General features: G+C 36.2%; 1 protein-coding gene across 3 annotated transcripts in view; it reads left to right on the top strand.

The window, feature by feature from the left end:
• The window catches only part of RNF13 (ring finger protein 13), a 139,599-nt gene that overhangs the window by 9,322 nt on the left and 107,023 nt on the right, over window positions 1-23,254 (top strand). For 2 of the 3 annotated variants that reach the window (XM_079922334.1, XM_079922332.1), the window contains exon 2: window positions 21,602-21,731. In XM_079922334.1, the coding sequence (XP_079778460.1) occupies window positions 21,618-21,731 (114 nt within the window). In that variant the 5' untranslated portion in view covers window positions 21,602-21,617. Of the gene's footprint in view, window positions 1-3,340; window positions 3,429-21,601; window positions 21,732-23,254 lie in introns of all 3 variants that reach the window. The other variant, XM_079922333.1, reaches the window with a different exon arrangement.

Genomic DNA, 23,254 nt, shown 5'->3' with positions numbered 1-23,254 from the left:
TGTGTGGCTTGTGGGATCTCAGTTCCTTGACCCAGGTCCCCCTCTCCTCCACACACTCCCCCCCACTTCTAGGGACATTGGGGACATCTGGTGGTGCTCTGCCTCAGCCATGTGCCCAGGGTAAACAGGCCTTCACTGATCCTGCAGTCCCAGTCTAGACCTGGTGACCACCTTGCCACTGCCCTTCTGAAGTGGACACCACGTACCTCAGGCCTCACGCCTCCAGTGCCTGGCTGGACCTCTACGTGCCTGCCCACCAACCTTGGCTTGCCTGTACCCCAGGGAGTTGTTTCCTGCAGTTCTCTTGACATGGATACTGTGCATTCTAGGCCTTGTGCCTGCAGCAGTGTCCTGACTACGTCTGCACACCTGCTCACCAGCCTCAACAGCTGCACTCCAGAGAATTGTTTCCTGCTAGTCTGGCAACGTTGGACCTGCTCTGGTTTGGACAATCCAGTGAAATTCTCTGTTATCTAGCGTGCTACAACCATAGCTTCTCCAATGAGAAACTCCAGCCTTGAGGAGAGGGGACCCTTCTTCGAAGTTTATCCTTTTTGGGTCCTCTCCCTCAGCCTTATTTTTCCCATCAGAGTTTAATAATTATTTATCTTAAAAAAATTAAAAACAGCTTTATTGACTTATAACTGGCATATAATAAACTGTACATAGTTATTTATTTATTTTTGGCTGCATCGGGTCTTAGTTACAGCACGTGGGCTCTTCGTTGAGGCACGCGGGCTTCTCTCTAGTTGTGGCATACAGGTTTTCTCTCTCTAGTTGTGGCACGCAGGCTCCAGCGCTTGTGGGCTCTGTAGTTGTGGTGTGCGGGCTTAGTTGCCCCGTGGCATGTGAGGTCTTAGTTCCCTGACCAGGGTTCAAACCCTTGTCCAATGCAGGGTTCAAACCCGTGTCCCTTGCATTGGAAGGAAGATTTTTTACCACTGGACCACCAGAGAAGTCCCAGACTGTACATATTTAAAGTTTATGCTTATTAGCTTTGACATATTTATATAACTCTGAAACCATCACCATAATGAAGTTAGTGAACATATCTGTTGCTCCCAGAGGTTTCCTCATGCCCCTTTGGAATCCCTCTCTCTTGCCTCTTGCCACCCCTCATTATATCTTTATAGTTACTATCTTATCATAGTTTAATTATTATTTGTGTTAAACACTGTTTAATTTACTATAGTTTCTCTCTCCTGATTGAACTGTTGATGTAGAGTTGGTGCCTGGAGTGGTTCCAGGAAATAGACCTAAAAATTTGAGGTTTTGGTATTGCTTTGGTCATGCCTTTGGACCTGAGCACAGTGCTGAGTTCTTTACCAATGGAAAGGGAATGCTAGTAATCCATGGCATCATAATTAATAAAGGTATCATCTCTGACAGATTGTGATATATTGCCAATTGACCCAAATGCCTGGGAGCCCGCATGGCTGCTACTACTTTACAGCAATAATGATAAGTATAAGGACTGTAGTGTAGGACGGAATCTTTTGAGTGTAATTGAGTGCTTAAAGAGAGAAAATGATGGCTTGGATTTAACTCATAGCTGAAGATCTGCCCTTTTTTTCACTAGTTTTTTATTGCACACTTCACTTAAGAAGAAATAATTTCATCTTCTCCAGATTGTGAATAGACTTGTGAATTATAAAACCTTGTGTCTTGCTCATTAAGAAAACATTGGTTTTTTTTGTTGTTGTTGTTTTGTTTTGTTTGTATGAGAGTAATGCATGCTTAGAGAACTTATATAGGTGGAACAGATTTCTGTTACGATTTCTGTGTGTTTTCTTCTAGGTTTTTGTTTGGTATATGTTATATAAAATGAAATAGGCTTTAGAAAGTTTTAATTGTTTATTCTGAAATATGCAGATAAATATTTTAAAAAAATCATATAGAGTCCCCCACCCAGAGTTTACATGTACATGTTAACAAATTGTTTTGTTTCAGAATATCTATGCATCTTTTTAATGTATACGTGAAATATTTTTAATGTTACTATACAGAAAAGAGGCCAGGAACAGAGTCTTGGGGTGATACTTTAAAGAAACAGTTGTAATCATCAGTGGGAATGGCATAACTTGATCTAGCACCCCATACTGTTCCACCATTAATATAGTAGGCTAAATGTCATGCTTAACACCCAAACTATGTATGAGGCATTGGGCATGCTCAGCTTTTTGTTCACAAATTATGCATAAATTAAAGAAAAAGGGATGGGGGTGGGGATAATGGGTAAGGGAATAAGGGAATTGGTTCATTTATTCTGGTACTTACACACAGAAATTGAGTCCCCTAAAATAGGAAAACTGGAATGATATGGGAAAAAGTTTTTCCCTGCATTGTTTTTGTTTTACTTGGTAAGGTTGTTCTGAGGATTAGACAGAGCAACATTCACATCAAATGCATAACAGAGTGCCTGGCTCCAAATTGATAAGTTCTGTACCAATTTATTTATAGTGGTGGTACTGATTTTTGTGTGAAGCATCATAAAAAAAATTCTGGTTCAGGAGATTGATACTTTGAAGTACATTGGGCATGATATTTTTGATAACCTAGAAAAACAGAATTTTCTGGCATGTTTCCCTAAATGATGCTTAAGATTCTAATATTATGAAAGCAATTCATTGTCAATTGTCTTTTCCTTGTTCGCTGCATGACTTCTTGCTGAGGTTGACAACCTATGGCACTGGTGACAGCAGTGGTATTTGAGAGGATTATGATGTGTATTTTTGTTAACATTCCTATTTCTCTCTCTCTCTTTTTTTCCTTGCTCTAATTTGACCCTCTACCCTACCCCTCTTTGACTTATAAAATGTTTATGAATAATCACTTGGTATACCATTTGCCAATCTATGGTCGAGAGCAGTGTTTTCCAAATTTGGCTTGATCATAGTGACTAGGGGACATTTTTAAAAAGTAAAGTTATAGGCTTCCTGTCTGAATCTCCAGGGGAGGGACCTGGGAACATTTATTTTTACCGCAAGCCCCTGGGTATGTGCTATATACTTAATACCTATTGCTAGATCCCATCTCATGTCGACTGAATGAGAAGATAGAACTCTGGCATTGAACATGAGTCTGGTTTTTAATAGTTGCTTATTTGTTGACTCGCTTAGTGTGTTGTGTTTGATCTTGGCAGGCTCCTGCTTGCAACCTTTCATAATATCTCCATGTAGTCAGAAAAACAAAACAAAAAAATCTTGTTTTGAGTGACAGGTTGCTTTATTCTTTTTTTTTCTTTTGAAAATAGTTAGCTATCATAGATGCAGGAAAATGCATAAAACATTTGTGTATGGTTTAAAGAACAATTATAATGCAAACTCCCATCTCATCACAGCTCAGGTCAAGATGTGGAATATTGCTGGCATCCCAGAAGCACCTTTTCCCTGGTCACACTCCCCTTCCTTACCTTTCTTACCCTCAAGGTAATCACTATCTTGATTTTTATGATGATAACTTCCTCATTTTTCTTTACATTTTTACCTCTTAATTGTGAATCTCTACATAATATCTGTTTTGCCTTTTAAAGAGCTTTATGTATGTGGAATCGTAGTGTTTGCATTCTTTGTGACTTGCTTCTTTTGCTTAGGGTTATTGTTGGGAAATTCATGTATATTGGTCACATAGCTGTCATTTGTTTTCATTGTTGTAGAGAATTACATTATATGCACATGCAAAAATATATTAATTCTACTTTAATGCATAATGCTCAATAAAGTTTAATATCAAAAAGGGTAACTCATTGCCTATGTCTGCATAAGGACAAGGGAGGCTATATTTTGGGGAAGAACAGGGCATGACCTTTGCCACTTAACAGTAGAAATATCCTTGATTCAATTATGTTTGATATATGTATTTTTAAATTGAGGTAACATTGGTTTATAACATTTAAGTTTCATGTATACGTTATGTTTCAATCTCTGTATACACTACAGCATGCTCACCACTGAAAGTTTGGTTTCCGTCTGTCACTGTGTATTTAACCCCCTTCCACTCTGGTAACCACTAATCTGTTCTCCATATCTACGTGTTTTTGTTTGGTTTGGTTTGTTCCTTTATTTATTTATTTAGTTTTTTAATCACATATGAATGAAATCATATGGTATTTGTCTTTCTCCATCTGACTTATTTCACTTAGCATAATACCCTCAAGGTCTAGGTGTGTCACGTAAATGGCAAGATTTCATCATTCTTTTATGGCCAAGCAATATTCTGCATGTTTACTGCATGTTTTTTATCCATCTGTTGATAGACATTTAAGTTGTTTCATAGCTTGGTTATTGTAAATAATGCTGCAATGAACATAGAGGTGCATATATCTTTTTGAGCTAGTGTTTTCATATTCTTTGGATAAACATACAGAAGTAGAGTAGCTGGATCATGTGGTAGTTCTCTTCTTAATTTTTTGAGCCCTCTCCATACTGTTTTCCATAGTGGCTGCATCAATTTACATTCCCAGTAACAGTGTTTGAGGGTTCACTTTTCTCCACATCCTCACCAACACTGAGTATTTCTTGCCTTTTTGATAATAGCCATTCTAATGGGTGTGAGTTGTTACGTCATTGTGGTATTTTTTCCTCCTGAATGAAATGCTTTATAATATTTTATTCAGTATTAAGATAAAGCAAAAATATTTATGCAGGACTTTCTATTTTTATGGTTTCCAGCTACTGCATAGTCTTTTTTTTTTTGCATAGTCTTTTTTTTTCTATTCAAACAGTCACAAAAATTATAATCATCCTCATCAGTTCACTCAGTCCCATGTAATTAATTTTTTTAATCTTGATCTTTTGTTAGCACTTATATGAATTCATCAGTTTTCCATTAGAGTTCTGAAAATGCTTATTCATTCAGTTCAGCAGTATAGTCAGTTACCAGAAACCTGTGCTTGTCAGAGTCTTTTCCATGAATTACTTGAAGATGAAACCCTTTTATAGGAGCATTTTTGCAAAAGCATCAGAGTACATCCAGAACTGTCTGTAAATGACAAAAGACTTAAAAATGACCACGGTTAAAGATTTGATGAAAGTTCATAATAATGCAATTGACAAGGAAATTGAGTTATTTCTGAGATATACATTTAAAAAAAATAACTAGAATTATGACTTATAACATTATACCAGAACATATAAGATTTTTAGGAATTTCATATAATGTCTGAAACATTTATATTAACATATTTCCATACAAATAACCAAAGAAAGTTTAGTATTAGTTTTTTTTTAATTTTTAAATTTAATTTTATTTTTTTATACAGCAGGTTCTTATTAGTCATCAGTTTTATACACATCAGTGTATACATGTCAATCCCAATCGCCCAATTCATCACACCACCATCTCCACCCCCCCAGGGCTTTCCTCCATTGGTGTCCATACGTTTGCTCTCTACATCTGTATCTCAACTTCTGCCCTGCATACCGGTTCATCTGTACCATTTTTCTAGGTTCCACATACATGCGTTAACATACGATATTTGTTTTTCTCTTTCTGACTTCTCACTTTGTATGACAGTCTCTAGATCCATCCACGTCTCAACAAATGACCCAGTTTCGTTCCTTTTTACGGCTGAGTAATATTCCATTGTATATATGTACTTCATCTTCTTTATCCATTCGTCTGTCGATGGGCATTTCGGTAGCTTTAATGACCTGGCTATAGTAAATAGTGCTGCAGTGAACATTGGGGTGCATGTGTCTTTTTGAATTATGGTTTTCTCTGGGTATGTGCCCGTAGTGGGATTGCTGGATCATATGGTAATTCTATTTTTAGTGTTTCAAGGAACCTCCATACTGTTCTCCATAGTGGCAGTATCAATTTACATTCCCACCAACAGTGCAAGAGGGTTCCATTTTCTCCACACCCTCTCCAGCATTTCTTGTTTGTAGATTTTCTGATGATGCGCATTCTAACTGGTGTGAGGTGATACCTCATTGTAGTTTTGATTTGCATTTCTCTAATTACTAGTGATGTTGAGCACCTTTTCATGTGCTTCTTGGCCATCTATATGTCTTCTTTGGAGAAATGTCTATTTAGCTCTTCTGCCCATTTTTGGATTGGGTTGTTTGTTTTTTTAATATTGAGCTGCATGAGCTGTTTATATATTTTGGAGATTAATCCTTTGTTGATTCGTTTGCAAATATTTTCTCTCATTCTGGGGGTTGTCTTTTCGTGTTGTTTATGGTTTCCTTTGCTGTGCAAAAGCTTTGAAGTTTCATTAGGTCCCATTTGTTTATTTTTGTTTTTATTTCCATTTTTCTAGGAGGTAGGTCAAAAAAGGATCTTGCTGTGATTTACATCAAAGACTGTTCTTCCTATGTTTTCCTCTAAGAGTTTTAGAGTGTCCAGTCTTACATTTAGGTCTCGAATCCATTTTGAGTTTATTTTTGTGTATGGTATTAGGGAGTGTTCTAATTTCATTCTTTTACATGTAGCTGTCCAGTTTTCCCAGCACCACTTATTGAAGAGACTGTCTTTTCTCCATTGTATATCCTTGCCTCCTTTGTCATAGATTAGTTGACCATAGGTCTGTGGGTTTATCTCTGGGCTTTCTATCTTCTATTGATCTGTGTTTCTGCTTTTGTGCCAGTACCATGTTGTCTTGATTACTGTAGCTTTGTAGTGTAGTCTGAAGTCAGGGAGTCTGATTCCTCCAGCTCCGTTTATTTCCCTCAAGACTGCTTTGGCTATTCGCGGTCTTTTGTGTCTCCATACAAATTTTAAGATTTTTTTGTTCCAGTTCCGTAAAAATGCCATTGGTAATTTGATAGGGATTGCATTGAATCTGTAGATTGCTTTGGGTAGTATAGTCATTTTCACAATATTGATTCTTCCAACCAAGAACATGGTATATCTCTCCATCTGTTGGTATCATCTTTAATTTCTTTCATCAGTGTCTTATAGTTTTCTGTGTATATGTCTTTTGTCTCCCTAGGTAGGTTTATTCTTAGGTATTTTATTCTTTTTGTTGTAATGGTAAATGGGAGTGTTTCCATAATTTCTCTTTCAGATTTTTCATCATTAGTGTATAGGAGTGCAAGATATTTCTGTGTATTTATTTTGTATCCTGCAACTTTACCAGATTCATTGATTAGCTCTAGTAGTTTTCTGGTGGCATCTTTAGGATTCTCTATGTATAGTATCATGTCATCTGCAAACAGTGACAGCTTTAATTCTTCTTTTCCAAATTTGTATTCCTTTTATTTCTTTTTCTTCTCTGATTGCCGTGGCTAGGACTTCCAAAACTATGTTGAATAATAGTGGTGAGAGTGGACATCCTTGTCTTGTTCCTGATCTTAGAGGAAATGCCTTCAGTTTTTCACCATTGAGGCTGAGGTTTGCTGTGGGTTTGTCGTATATGGCCTTTATTATGTTGAGGTAGGTTCCCTTTATGCCCACTTTCTGGAGAGTTTTTATCATAAATGGGTGTTGAATTTGGTCAGAAGATTTTTCTGCATCTATTGAGATGATCATATGGTTTTTATTCTTCAATTTGTTAATATGGTGTATCACATTGATTGATTTGTGTATATTGAAGAATCCTTGCATCCCTGGGATAAATCCCACTTGTTCATGGTGTATGATCCTTTTAATGTGTTGTTGGATTCTGTTTGCTAGTATTTTGTTGAGGATTTTTGCATCTATGTTCATCAATGATATTGGTCTGTAATTTTCTTTTTTTGTAATATCTTTGTCTGGTTTTGGTATCAGGGTGATGGTGGCCTCATAGAATGAGTTTGGGAGTGTTCCTTCCTCTGCAATTTTTTGGAAGTTTGAGAAGGATGGGTGTTAGCTCTTCTCTAAATGTTTGATAGAATTCACCTGTGAAGCCATCTGGTCCTGGACTTTTGTTGGAAGATTTTCAATCACAGTTTCAATTTCATTACTTGTGATTGGTCTGTTTATATTTTCTATTTCTTCCTGGTTCAGTCTTGGAAGGTTATACCTTTCTAAGAATTTGTCCATTTCTTCCAGGTTGTCCATTTTATTGGTATAGAGTTGCTTGTAGTAGTCTCTTAGGATGCTTTGTATTTCTGCAGTGTCTGTTGTAACTTCTCCTTTTTCATTTCTAATTTTATTGATTTGAGTCCTCTCCCTCTTTTTCTTGATGAGTCTGGCTAATGGTTTATCAATTTTGTTTATCTTCTCAAAGAACAAGCTTTTAGTTTTATTGAATTTTGCTATTGTTTTCTTTGTTTCTATTTCATTTATTTCTGCTCTGGTCTTTATGGTTTCTTTCCTTCTGCTAACTTTGGGTTTTGTTTGTTCTTCTTTCTCTAGTTCCTTTAGGTGTAAGGTTAGATTGTTTATTTGAGATTTTTCTTGTTTCTTGAGGTAGGCTTATATAGCTATAAACTTCCCTCTTAGGACTGCTTTTGCTGCATCCCGTAGGTTTTGGATCATCGTGTTTTCATTATCATTTGTCTCTAGATATTTATTGATTTCCTCTTTGCCTTCTTCAGTGATCTCTTGGTTATTTAGTAACGTATTGTTTAGCCTCCATGTGTTTGTGTTTTTTACTTTTTTTCCCTGTATTTCATTTCTGATCTCATAGCATTGTGGTCAGAAAAGATGCTTGATATGATTTCAATTTTCTTAAATTTACTGAGGCTTGATTTGTGACCCAAGATGTGATCTGTCCTGGAGAATGTTCTGTTTGTACTTGAGAATAAAGTGTAATCTGCTGTTTTTGAATGGAATGTCCTGTAAATATCAATTAAATCTGTCTGGTCTGTTGTGTCATTAAAACTTCTGTTACCTTATTTATTTTCATTTTGGATTATCTGTCCATTGCTGTAAGTGAGGTGTTAAAGTCCCCCAATATTATTGTGTTACTGTTGATTTCCTCTTAGAGCTGTTAGCAGTTGCCTTATGTATTGACGTGCTCCTCTGTTGGGTGCATATATATTTATAATTGTTATATCTTCCCCTTGGATTGATCCCTTGATCATTTTGTAGTGTCCTTGCTCGTCTATTGTAACGTTCATTATTTTCAAGTCTATTTTATCTGATATGAGTATTGCTACTCCAGCTTTTGATTTCTATTTGGATGGAATATCTTTTTCCCTCCCCTCACTTTAAGTCTGTATGTGTTCCTAGGTCTGAAGTGGGTCTATTGTAGGCAGCATATAGGTGGGTCTTGTTTTTGTTTTCATTTGGTGAGCCTGTGTCTTTTGGTTGGAGCATTTAATGCATTCACGTTTAAGGTAATTATCGATATGTATGTTCCTATGACCATTTTCTTAATTGTTTTGGGTTTGGTTTTGTAGGTCCTTTTCTTCTCTTGTGTTTCCCACTTAGAGAAGTTCCTTTAGCATTCATTGTAAAACTGGTTTGGTGGTGCTGAATTCTCTTAGCTTTTGCTTGTCTGTAAAGCTTTTGATTTTTCCATCAAACCTGAATGAGATCCTTGTTGGGTAGAGTAATCTTGGTTGTAGGTTCTTCCCTTTCATCACTTTAAGTATATTATGCCACTCTCTTCTGGCTTGTAGTGTTTCTGCTGAGAAATCAGCTGTTAACCTTATGGGAGTTCCCTTGTATGTTATTTTTCGTTTTTTCCTTGCTACTTTCAGTAATTTTTCTTTGTCTTTAATTTTTGCCAATTTGATTACTGTGTGTCTCGGCATGTTTCTCCTTGGGTTTATCCTGTATGGGACTCTCTGCCCTTCCTGGACTTGGGTGGCTATTTCCTTTCCCATGTTAGGGAAGTTTTTGACTATAATCTCTTCAAATATTTTCTCTGGTCCTTTCTCTCTCTCTTCTCCTTCTGGGACCCCTATAATGTGAATGTTGTTGCGTTTAATGTTGTCCCAGAGGTCTCTTAGGCTGTCTTCTTTTCTTTTCATTCTGTTTTCTTTATTCTGTTCCGCAGCAGTGAATTCCACCATTCTGTCTTCCAGGTCACTTATCTGTTCTTCTGCCTCAGTTATTCTGCTATTGATTCCTTCTAGTGTAGTTTTCATTTCAGTTATTGTATTGTTCATCTCTGTTTGTTTGTTCTTTAATTGTTCTAGGTCTTTGTTAAACATTTCTTGCATCTTCTCGATCTTTGCCTCCATTCTTTTTCCGAGGTCCTGGATCTTCTTCACTATCATTCTTCTGAATTCTTTTTCTGGAAGGTTGCCTATCTCCACTTCATTTAGTTGTTTTTGTGGGGTTTTATCTTGTTCCTTTATCTGGTACATAGCCCTCTGCCTTTTCATCTTGTCTGTCTTTCTGTGAATGTGGTTTTTGTTACACAGGCTGCAGGATTGTAGTTCTTGCTTCTGCTGTCTTCCCTCTGGTGGATGAGGCTATCTAAGAGCCTTGTGCAAGTTTCCTGTTGGAAGGGACTGGTGGTGGGTGGAGCTGACTGTTGCTCTGGTAGGCAGAGCTCAGTAAAACTTTAATCTGCTTGACTGCTGATGGGTGGGGCTGGGTTCACTCCCTGTTGGTTGTTTGGCCTGAGGCAACCCAACACTGGAGCCTACCTGTGCTCTTCGGTGGGGCTAATGGTGGACTCTGGGAGGGCTCCCGCCAAGGAGTACTTCCCAGAACTTCTGCTGCCAGTGTCCTTGTCCCCAGGGTGAGCCACAGCCACCGCCCACCTCTGCAGGAAACCCTCCAACACTAGCAGGTAGGTGTGGTTCAGTCTTCCCCGGGGTCACTGCTTCTTCTCCTGGGTCCTGATGCCCACACTACTTTGTGTGTGCCCTTCAAGAGTGGAGTCTCTGTTTTCCCCAGTCCTGTCAAAGTTCTGCAATCAAATCCCACTAGGCTTCAAAGTCTGATTCTCTAGGAAATCCTCCTCCTGTTGCTGGACCCCCAGGTTGGGAAGCTGGACATGGGGCTCAGAACCTTCACTCCAGTGGGTGGACTTCTGTGTTATAAGTGTTCTGCAGTCTGTGAGTTACCCATCCAGCAGTTATGGGATTTGATTTTACTGTGATTGCACCTCTCCTACCATCTCATTGTGGCTTCTCCTTTGTCTTTGCATGTGGGTTATCTTTTTTGGTGAGTTCCAGTGTCTTCCTGTTGATGATTGTCCAGCAGCTAGGTGTGATTCTGGTGTTCTCACAAGAGGGAGTGAGAACACGTCCTTTTACTCTGCCATCTTGGTTCCTACTCTTCTCATTGTGGTTTTGATTTGCACTTCTGTAATAGTGATGTTGATTATGTTTTCAGTGCCTTTTGTCCATCTGTGTGTCTTCTTTGGAAAATTGACGTTTCTGGTCCTGTGCTCATTTTTACATTGGGTTGTTTGGTTTTTTGCTATTGAGTTTTATGAGTTCTTTATATGTTTTGTATATTAACCTCTTATCAGATGTATGATTTGCAAATATCTTTTCACATTCAGTAGGTTGTCTTTTCATTTTATAGGTGATTTCCTTTGCTGTGCAGAAGCTTTTTAGTTTGATGTAGTCCCATTTCTTTTTGTTTGTTTCCTTTGCCTGATGAGACATACTCAGAAACGTATTGCTAAGGGTGATATTAAAGAGTGCACTACCTATGGTTTCTTCTATTGAGTTTTATGGTTTTAGGTCTTACATTAAGTCCTTAATCTATTTTTAGTTGATTTTTATGTATGGTATGAGATAGTGGTCTAGTTTCATTTTTTTCCATATGACTGTCTGGTTTTCCCAACATTTATTGAAGAGACTATCCTTTCTCCATTGTGGTTTTCTGCTCCTTTGTCATAAATTAATTGTCCATGTAGGTATGGATTTGTTCTTGGGCTCTCAGCTGTGTTCCATTAATCTATGTCTGTTTTTCTTTCAATACTGTGCTGTTTGGTTACTATAGCTTTGTATTATAATTTGAAGTTAGGGAGTGTGATGTCTCCAGCTTTGTTCTGTTTTTTTTTGTTGTTGTTGTTGTTTTTTGCGGTATGTGGGCCTCTCACTGTTGTGGCCTCTCCCGTTGTGGAGCACAGGCTCCGGACGCGCAGGCTTAGCAGCCGTGGCTCACGGGCCTAGCCGCTCCGCGGCATGTGGGATCTTCCCGGACCGGGGCACAAACCCGTGTCCCCTGCATCGACAGGCGGGCTTTCAACCACTGCGCCACCAGGGAAGCTCCCGCTTTGTTCTTTTACTTAGGATTGCTTTGGCTATTTGCGGTCTTTTGTGGTTCCATATAATTTTAAGATTTTTTGTTCTATTTCTGTGAAAAATGTCCTTGGGATTTTGATAGAGATTGCATTGAATCTGTAGGCTGCTTTAGATGATATGAACCTTTTAACAATGTTAATTCTTTCAGTCCATGAGCATAGAATATATATTCATTTCTTTGTGTCTACAGTTTCATTTAGCAGTGTCTTTCAGTGTACAGGTCTTTCACTTTCTTGATTAAATTTATTCCTAGGTATTTTATTCTTTTTGTTGTGATTGTAAATTGGATTGTGCTCTTAATTTCTCTTTCTGCTAATTTGTTTTTAGTGTATACAAATGCAGTAGATTTTTGCATATTAATTTTGTGCTCTGCAACTTTACTGTATTATGTATTAGTTCATTATTTCTATCAGTTTTTTGTTGGAGTCTTTAGGGTTTTTTTTTTAAGATTTTCTTTTTTTTGATGTGGACCATTGTTTAAGTCTTTATTGAATTTGTTACAATCTGGCTTCTGTTTTATGATTTGCTTTTTTGGCCGTGAGGCATGTGGGATCTTAGCTCCCTGACCAGGATTGAACCTGCACCCCATGCATTGGAAGGTGAAGTCTTAACCACTGGACTGCCAGAGGAGTCCCCTAGGGTTTTTTATCTATAAAAGCATGTCATCTGCACATAGTGACAGTTTTACTTCTTCCAATTTGGATGCCTTTTATTTCTTTTTCTTGCCTAATTGCTATGGCTAGGACTGCCAGTGATATGTTGAATAAGAGTGGCAAGAGTGGGCATCCTTGTCTTATTCCTCAATTTAGAGGGATAGCTTTCAGTTTTTCACTTTTGAGTGTGATGTTAGTTGTGGGTTTGTTGTATATGGCCTTTATTATGTTGAGGTACATTGCTTCTATACCCACTTAATTGAGAGTTTTTACATAAATGAGTGTTGAATCTTGTCAAATGCTTTTTCTGCATCTGTTGAAATGATCAAATGATGTTTAACTTTCATTTGTTAATGTCATGTATCCCATTGATTTGTGAATGTTGAACTATCCTTGCATCCCTGAAATAAATTCTACTTGATTATGATTATCCTTTAAAGTGTTGTTGTATTCAGTTTGCTAGTATTTTGTTGAGGATTTTGCATCTATGTTCATCAGAGATACTGGCCTATAATTTTTTTTGCGTGTGTGTTGTCCTTGTCTGGTTTGGGGATCATGGTACACACTAAACATTGGGAATAGTTTGTGTGAGTCTCAGAGGTTGGAAAGAATTGATGTTTTGGAGAAACCTGTTTGCTAACCTTTTAAAATTAAAATTTTGCTTATTTTGTTTCATTTGTTGGAAAAATCAAATTGTCGTGGAATCTGAAAAACATTGGTTGACAGTAAAAGTAAAACATCTTAGATGAGGCTTGCTTTTAGTTTAGATGGCTTCATGTTAGAGAAATTAGCTGGGCAACCTTCAGTTTCCTTGCAAAGAACTATTGGGTATTTTATTTTTGCTTAAAAAGTTAAGCCCTGTTGTCGTTTTTTTTACTTTTTCTCATGACAGTCTCTCAACCATTTCATTAAAAGCATTAAAAACTATGCTTTATGGAAACTTAACTGTAGTATATATTAGTAGTTCTCAGTTGAACTCTTGGAAGTCATGATGCTTTTTAAGGAATACTATGAAGTTATTGTTATATACACTTGTATGAATTGAGAACACTGTTTTTGAGGAAATTTTATAGTACCATATATATATAATAAACATACATGACCATGAGCACATTTGTAAAAAAAAAAACCATCTATTTAATGCAGTGTGATTTGGCTATTATAAATTTTACACTAAAATAGTTAAGTAGCTATTCAGGTATTTTTTTCTGTTAGTGCTTTCTATAGTACATATCTTTTTGATGCGTTTTGTAGTATAAGATACATTTATGGAGAAAAATAAATTGAAATTACTACCTATTAAATCTTTTTTCAAATTAGGAAAAGATTACCATTATTTTATCAGTGGGGCATTTTGGTCAAGTTTTTGAAATCCCATTGATACACAAGAGTAGCTTGAGAACCAATGGAATATGAGCTTATTCAGAGGCTTTCTTATGGCGATGGTTAGCTGTTTTATGAGTGTTATTTGTTACTGAACTAGTTGATGTCAGAATGTGAGTCATCTTCAGAATTAAAGATTATTTGGAAAGCAAATTCCTGAAAGTAATGTTGGTCTTAAACACTTATTAAATGCATCCCCATCTGTAAAATGAAGTTTAGAATATAGTTTTGTGTAGATGAGTTGCATGGTATTGTCACAAACTTAAATGTGAGGTTAGGATTACTCTGCTGCTTGGGGAAGTTTTTAAATTTTGCAACTACCAGAACAGCATTAGATGAGTAACTGGCATCTGTGCTCTTAAGCCTTGTGGATAACCACATGTACCAGCCCCAGTTCAAAGGTTCTCAAATTCACAAGGCCAGTAGAAAAGTAACAAAATCAAGAGTTGGTTCCTCAAAATTAAAAACTTGGGTATATAAAGGACACTATGCAGAGTGAAAAGACAACCCATGGAATTGGTGAAAATATATTTCAATCATATATATCATAAGGGAAATATACGCAGAATATATAAAGAACTTTCAAAACGCAACAACAACCACCACCCAATTAAAAATGGGCAAAGGACAAGACATGGAAGCAACCTAAGTGTCATCGACAGATGAATGGATAATGAAGATGTGGTGTGTATATATATGTGTGTATATATACACACACACACACACACACACAATGGAATATTACTCAGCAAGAAAAAGAATGAAATAATGCCATTTGCAGCAACATGGATGGACCTAGAGATTATCATACTAAGTGAAGTAAGTCAAAGAAAGACAAATATCGTATGATATCACTTATATGTGGAATCTAAAAAACAAAATGATACAAATGAACTTATTTACAAAACAGAAATAGACTCAAAGACATAGAAAACAAACTTATGGTTACCAGAAGGGAAAGGTAGAGGGGGAGGGATAACTTAGGAGTTTGGGATTAACATACACACACTACTATATATAACATAGATAAACAACAAGGTCCTACGGTATAGGGCTATACAGCAAACTATATTCACTAGCTTGTAATAACCTATAATGTAAAATAATCTGAAAAAGAATATACATACACACACACACATATATCCGAATCACTTTGGTGTACTAGAAGCTAACACAACAGTGTAAATCAGGTATACTTCAATTTAAAAAATGGGCAATGGATTTGAATAATTATTTCTCCATTGAAGATATACAGAAGGCCAATAAGCATATGGAAAGAGGTCAACATCACTAATCATTAGAGAAGTGCAAATCAAAGCCACAATGAGATACCACTTTATATCCATTACTGTGGCTGTTATCAAACAGAAAATAAGTGCTGTCGAGGATATGAAGAAGTTGGAACCCTTATGTATTGCTGGTGGGAATGTAAAATGGTGCAGCTGTTGTGGAAAATGGTATGTGATTCCTCAAATAAATTGAATATAGAATTGCCATATAATCCAGCAATTTCACTTCTGGATATATACCCAAAAGAAGCAGGGGCTCAGATATTTGTACAGCCATGTTCAAAGCAGCATTGTTCACAGTAGCCAAAAGGTGGCATCAACCAAAGCATCCATTGATAGATAAATGGATAAACAAAATGTAAATACATATAATGGAATATTATTCAGCCTGAAAAGAGAAGGAAATTCTGACATATTCTACAATGTGGATGAATCTTTTTTTTTTTTTTTTTTTTGTGGTATGCGGGCCTCTCCTGTTGTGGAGAACAGGCTCCAGACGCGTAGGCTCAGCGGCCATGGCTCACAGGCCCAGCCGCTCCGCGGCATGAGGGATCTTCCCGGACCAGGGCACAAACCCATGTCCCCTGCATCAGCAGGCGGACTCTCAACCACTGCTCCACCAGGGAAGCCCGTGGACGAATCTTAAAGACATGCTAAGTGAAATAAGCCAGACATAAATAGACATAAAGTGATTCCACTTATATCAGTTACCTGATATAGAGTAGTAAAATTCATAGAGATAGAAAGTAGAATAGTGGTTGCTTGGAGGCTAGGGGGAGGGGGAATGGGAAATCAGTATTTAATGAGTACAGAGTTTCACTTTGGGAAGAGGGAAAAGTTCTGGAGATGGATGGTGGCGATGGTTGCACAACAATTTGAATGTAGTTAATGTCACTAACCTAAACCTTACACCTAAAAATGTTTAAAATGGTAAATTTTATGTTGTGTGTATTATACCATATTAAAAAAAATGAGGCTGAAGGCCTTCTATAAAAAGGTCACTGAAGAGTTAAAACAGTTATTTATTCACTGAATTAATAAAACTTATTATACAAATTACCAAACATATAGAAAAGTAGAGAAATAGTATAATGAACCTCAATATAATTTTCTCCTAGATTTAACGTTGATTAGTGTTTTGGTTTATTTATTTTTTTTGGCTGGAGAATTTTAAAGTAAATTACAGATATCATGACATTTCATTCCTAAGCATTTCAGTAGGCAGCTCTAGAAATAGGGACTTTCTCATATGACCACAATACTGTCATCATACCTAGAAAATCAACAATTATTTAAAAAAATTTATCTAATATCTAGACTACATTCACATTGTCCCTCTTCTTACTAAATTGCATTTTTATTGTTGGTTTGCTTGAACCTGTGTTTGGCATTTGGATGTAATGTTTTTTATCTCTTTTAATGTACAACAGTCTCATGCTGTTCTCCCATTCTGTCCCCCTACACTGTTTTGTTTATTCCATTTAATTTTATAGGAATTGGTGCAGTGCCCTCAAGTAACACATCCATTTTATTTTACTTATTTAATTCTATTCCATGTATTTCTTGTAAACTTGAAGTTAGAGCTAAAGACTTGTTAGAACTGGGTTAAAATAATTTTGGCAAGAATACATCTTAGGTGATATAGACTGACGAAAAGTAGAATGAGAATTTGCCAGTTGGAAAACCCTTTAGACAGAGTCAAGTAGCTAATTTAAGATAAAATGTTTGTTTATAAGTAGTAGTACAATTTTGTCAAATAGAAGGCAAAATTAGGTATGATCAGAGATGGTGGGAATGGATACATCTCTAGAAACCTGTTTGGTGTCTCTCAAGGATTTTTACAGTTAACCTACATACAGTCTTTACAGTTTTCACCAATTAGAAAGTCATTTTTACAATAAATAATGTTGCCTAGTGATACAGTTGACAGTCTATATTTATCCCAACCCAGTAGTTTAAGTGCTGGGAGAAAGTAACAAAGGATTTAAGCTTGTTTAACCTTTCCTTGCAGAAAACTTCTTGGAGAAGGGAAGATTTAACAACAAAAAAACCCTATTGTGCTTTTTTTTGGAGACTGCATTAACAACCATGGACCTTTTCCAAGAAACTGCATGTATCTATACATACATAAAATTTTGCATGCGATTTTATAGGATTCATAGTTTTTCCTTTGTAGGTAGAGTATATTTTAGTTTCTGGATAATACACGAATAAAGATTTAGTGCTGGCAACAGCAGGGTGCATTCTTGAAACAGTGAGCTGATCAGAGCAAGAGCAAGGGCACCTGTTTGATTACTGGAAACTTAAATTGTTTAGTTTGGACAGAGTCTTTTTTTTTTTTAAACAATTTTTCTTTTTGGCCACACTGCGCGGCGTGTGGGATCTTAGTTCCCCGACCAGTGATCAAACCCGGGCCCTCAGCAGTGAAAGCACGGAGTCCTGACCGCTGACCGCGAGGGAATTCCCTGGACAGACTCTTAAAATGTGAAAATTGTAGACCTTTTTGCCTCTTCTCCAACATTTACTTCTGTTGACTAACTGCCTGCCTTCCCCCACATTCATTTTAAAGTTCTTTTTTTTTCTAGTCTTTTGTGAAATCAATGTCTTTCTCTCTTTCTTTTCTCTGCTTTCTGTTTCTACCTAAATTTAGACGGTTTTCTTTAGCCGTCTTCTCTTTTTAATTTTTACTTTTACATTAAGATCACTTTAGTTATCACCTGTTTGTTGATGATTCCTAAATCTCTCTTATGCCTTGGGTAGAGCTCCTGACTTCTATTTATCACTGTTTACATGTCCACTAGAATGTTTTATAAACATTAAGTGAAAAAATTACCAAATTGCTCTCACTTCCACTAACTGTAGTTCTCCTGTATTTTCTCTCTCATCTACTGGCATCACCACCCAAACTCTTTTCCTCCTGTATTTCACTGTTGTGTTAAGTTCTTATATGCATTTTTGTATTTATTCACCACAGTTGTCTTTTAAATCCTAAATAATCTCCTTTTACAGATGAAGCAATTTAATAATTTTGCCTCAGAGTCACACTGTTAGCATGTGGCAGTGCTGAGATATAAACTTAGGTCTGTCTAATACTAGATCTCATATTCCTTACCACAGTTATACTACTACTGTACCTGTAAGGTTTAACTATAAGAATATTTACTGCAGAGTTTATAAGAAGAAGCAAATTCAGTCTCCAACAATATGGATTCCATTAAATCCATTATAGAACATTTATACGAAATATCATGTGGTCATTATACATCCTGTTTTAGACCAGTAGTTTTCATTTTGTATATCAAAGTCATATATGGGAACCCAGTATATGAGATAGATTTTTTAAAAAAGTAGTGTTTGAAAGGGGTGGAAGCCCTAGCGGGTCTCACTGCTGTCTGTAAAGGTTCTTGAGGGAATGTTATGGTACAGGGTTTGAAAGTTTTAATTTTTTCAAATATAGTAATGAATTAGGAAAATATTCATAATACAGTAAGTGAAGAGAATAGTTAACAAAACATCTGTAGTGTATCCCAACTTTGCTAAATATATATTTGAATTTACACGTAACTAAAAGAATAGGAGGTTATACATCAAAATATGGACACTGGTTATTCTTTTATTTGGTGATTATGAGTGATTTTAATTTTTCACACATTTTCTACAATGAACAAGAATTAGTTTTGTAAATAGAGACTTTAAAAAGTCCTGAATGTGTTATTTTAAAAAAGGCAATAAAAAGTATAACCAAAACCCACTGCATATTATTAAGTACACACACACACACACACACACACACACACACACACACACGCACGCACGCACAGAGCAAAAGAAGTAAATACTCCAGTGGCTGCTGTCCCATGAACATTGGTTTGAAGCCCTTGAGTACCCGTGGAAGCATAGATCCATTACTCTACCTTTTGGACATCAACTGCCTGGGTTTGAATACTGGCTCTGCTATTATTCATTATTTGATCTTGGACAAGTTCCCTAATAGGGCCTAAGTTTTCCCCAACTATGAAATGATACCTTATAGGGTGTTGTTAGGATTAGAAGACTTAAATTCAATAACATGCTTAGAGCAATGTCCGGTTAGTAAGTGGTGAGTTATAGTTGTTGTGCTTATTATCATTCCTATCCTTAAGAGTTATTTCACCTCTAAACTCTCAGTTCATCTCGCTCCCCTAAAGTTAGCTGGGAATTCCAAAACTTTACAAGGGAAGTCATAGTTCTTATTCAGGTTAAGTTTCCCAAACAGGTCAGTGGTCAAAATACTGTGTATTTATTTTTTCTAGCAAAATTTAGTAGCAACTATACCTTATTTTATAAGGATTTATATGTTTTTATGGTATGATTTCTGCCTAGAAATTGTATAATGTGGTTATGATGGGGGTCCCCAAGACCACCCCCAAGTTCAGTGATTCACTAGAAGGACTTACAGGACTCAGCATATGATTGTACTCATGACTATGATTTATTACAGTGAAAGGATACAAAGCAGAGTTGGCAAAGGGAAAAGGCCCATGGGGTAAAATCCAGAGAAAACCGGGTGTGAGCTTTTAAGAGTCTCTCTCAGTGGAGTCTCAGGGGATACGCTTAACTTCTCAGCAGTGAGTTATGATGACACATGTGAAATGTCTACCAGGGGAGCTCATTAGAGATTCAGTGCCCAGGGTTTATATTGGGGGCTATTCAGGTAGGCACCCTCCACCTAGCATATACCAAAATTTCAGACTCCCAGAAAGAAAGTAGGTATTCAACATAAACCACATTGTTTGCAGAATTCAGGCACAATGAGCTGTTCTTATCAGAGAATGATGGGAACCCTCCTGAAATCTTAAGTCCTCAGATGCCAGCAAAGGGCCAACCTTGTAAGCAGGCCTTTCTAAGGATAGCAGTCTCAGACCTGCTGTGTTAACTCTTTTCTCAACAGAGCTATATTATAAAATGTATTTTACTTAAGAAACTAATACCAGCAAATCTATGCATTTTAAAAACAGCTTTATTGAGATATGATACACCATAAAATTTACCCATTTAAAGTAAAAAGTGCAGTGATTTTTAGTTTATTTGTAGAGTTGTGCAATCATCGGCGCAATCTAATTTTAGAACATTTTCATCATCCCGAAAAGAAACCCCATTTCCATGAGTGGTCATTCCCATTTCTATTTGTCCCCCCTCTCTGCCTGATTCTTACTCCCATCCCCAGGCAACCACTAATTTACTTTCTGTCTCTGGGATAGATCTATATGTTTAACGTATTTTCACCTTTATTTCATCTCTGTTATTAATGGCTTTGTAAGATGGTGGTTCAAAAATTATTCAAGGTATCTCTCTTTCAGTGTGTGTCAAAGAGTCATTGTGAGTCTCTCTGGTAGTCTCTAAGTCCAGAGCTTTACCAACAGCAATCATCATCAAAATTGCTATTACATGAATTTGTGGTATTTAATGAAATAGTTTATTATAAAGGCTCTTGTCTTTGTAAACTTCATTCTCACCACTTAAGAAGTATGTTATACAATTGGTTGAGGCTTACCAATGAGAATTTTGTTACTTACTTGGTTAACATTGAGTTCTTTCATGGTGCCTTTTTGCTGTAAGATAGATAGGGATTCATGTAGAGAATTGGGTGAGGTTGGGAGAGGTAGCTGCACTATTGCCATTGGGATGTAGAGAGGCAGAAAGGTATGTATATATTGCTAGGAGGAAAAGGGCAAAAAGTATTACTTTATAATAAATGGCCATTTAAAAAAAGTACGCTAATGTGGGTACAATATTCAAGAATAAACAAAAAGTAAATTTACAAATTATAAAATTCTTTCTAAAAAATTTTAAATCAAAGGTGCTTGTGCATTTTTAATCATTATTTTGATTGAAATCTTGCTTGTCCCATAATTGAGTTGGTAGACAAGCTGTACTATAAACTGAGAACTGTGGGAGGATCTTTATTTTGTGGCTAAAATATAGAACTTAGTCACCATGAGTTATGTAGGTATTGACTAACACTGGGTATTTACCTAAATGTCCAAATCTGTGTAAACAATTGTGCTTTTGAAATACAAGTTTCATTTTAATCTTAATCCATGTTTGTAATTAAGAGGTATTTTTGGACATCAGGAACTAATATATCAAATAACTTATTTTCAAGGACAATGTACCAGAACTTATTGTTATTCATCTACTTGTCTTCCAGGTGATTTTACAGCGAGATGCTGCTCTCCATCGGGATGCTCATGCTGTCGGCCACGCAAGTCTATACCATCTTGACTGTCCAGCTCTTTGCATTCCTAAACCTACTGCCTGTAGAAGCGGACATTTTAGCAGTAAGTAAATTTAAACAGTAAAATTTATTCATGCCTAAAAACATCTCTTAAAAGTTTTTAAAAAGACCTAAATAATGGAGTGTTATACAATAACAAAATAATGGAATCTTACAAAGTGTTTACAAACATACAGGTGCACGTGCATAGCTATTACTTGAAAGTGGGGGACCTTGCTCATTATTTTATTGCTTGATGTTTAATAAGGTCTCATGTACAATAAGTACGTGATAAATGTTGTTGCTCTTGAGAGTGTGTGCTGTCTTGAGTGCTGATGAGCACATGTATTTAAATGCTGTGTGTTTTATGTAGAATCTTACTGTTTTTCTTGGTAATTGGTGTATCTGTAATGACTTTGATAGTGATATTTTAAAAAATTGTACAAGATGTCCATAGAAAATTTCAACCTGAAGTTAACATTAATGAGTCAGAAGAGAAGCATAATGGTCTTATCTCTTTTCTTTTCCATTCTTAAGAGTTTTATTAATACTTTTCCTTGGTTTAGATTACATCATGGACAACGAAGGCATTAACAAATCTCTTGATCCTGTCAGTTTATTTTGCACGATGTACAATCTCAGAAAATTTTATATGAATAACATTTAATCTGTACAAAATTATCTTTTCATTTGATAATTCTCATGAATTCCTTACATAGTGATGAGCTAGTTCAGGAGTATAAAGTATATCAAAATAACCTAAAATATTTCTGGCATCTCTCTTTTTGTAAAATAAATGTATAAATCATTGTGATTTTCCAGGGGCTCTTTGAGAAATCCAAAAGAAAATTTTAACTTTGAAAGACATCTAATGCTCATTTTGGCAGCCCATAAACTAAAATTGGAATGATATAGAGAAGATTAGCATGGCCTCTGCACAAGTATAACATGGAAATTTGTAAAGTGTTCCATATTTTTTCAGCAAATGGTGCCAGGAAAATTGAATATTCACATGCAAAAGAATGAAGTTGAGCTCGTACCTTACACCATATACAAAAGATTAACTTAAAGTGAATCAAAGACCTAAACATAAGAGCTGAGCTAATACTAAAAAAACACTTAGGAGAAAACATATGGGAAAAACTTCATGAGTTTGGATTTGGCAATGATTTCTTGGCTATAACACCAAAAACACAGGTATAAAAAGAAAAAAAATAGATAAATTGGACTACATCAAAATTTAAAACATTTGTGCATTCAAAGAACGTATCAAGAGAGTGAAGAGGAAACCCATGGAATGGGAGAAAATATTTGCAAATCATATATCTAATTAGAGGGTAACATCTAGAATATATAAAGAACTCCTACTGTTTAACAACAAAAAAAATAAACAACTAGATTTAAACATGGACAAAAAAATTGAATAGTCAGTTCTCCAAAGAGGATGTACAAATGGCCAGTAAGCACAGGAAAAAATGTTCAAATCACTAATTATTAGAGAAATGCAAATCAAAACCACAATGAGATATCATATCATAACCATTAGGATGGCTGTTATCATAACCATTAGGATGGCTGTTATCAAAA

The sequence above is a fragment of the Stenella coeruleoalba genome, assembly GCF_951394435.1.
Source record: "Stenella coeruleoalba genome assembly, chromosome: 5".
In the NCBI taxonomy this organism is placed as follows: Eukaryota; Metazoa; Chordata; class Mammalia; order Artiodactyla; family Delphinidae; genus Stenella; species Stenella coeruleoalba.
This window is presented reverse-complemented; position numbering and strand designations above follow the sequence as displayed.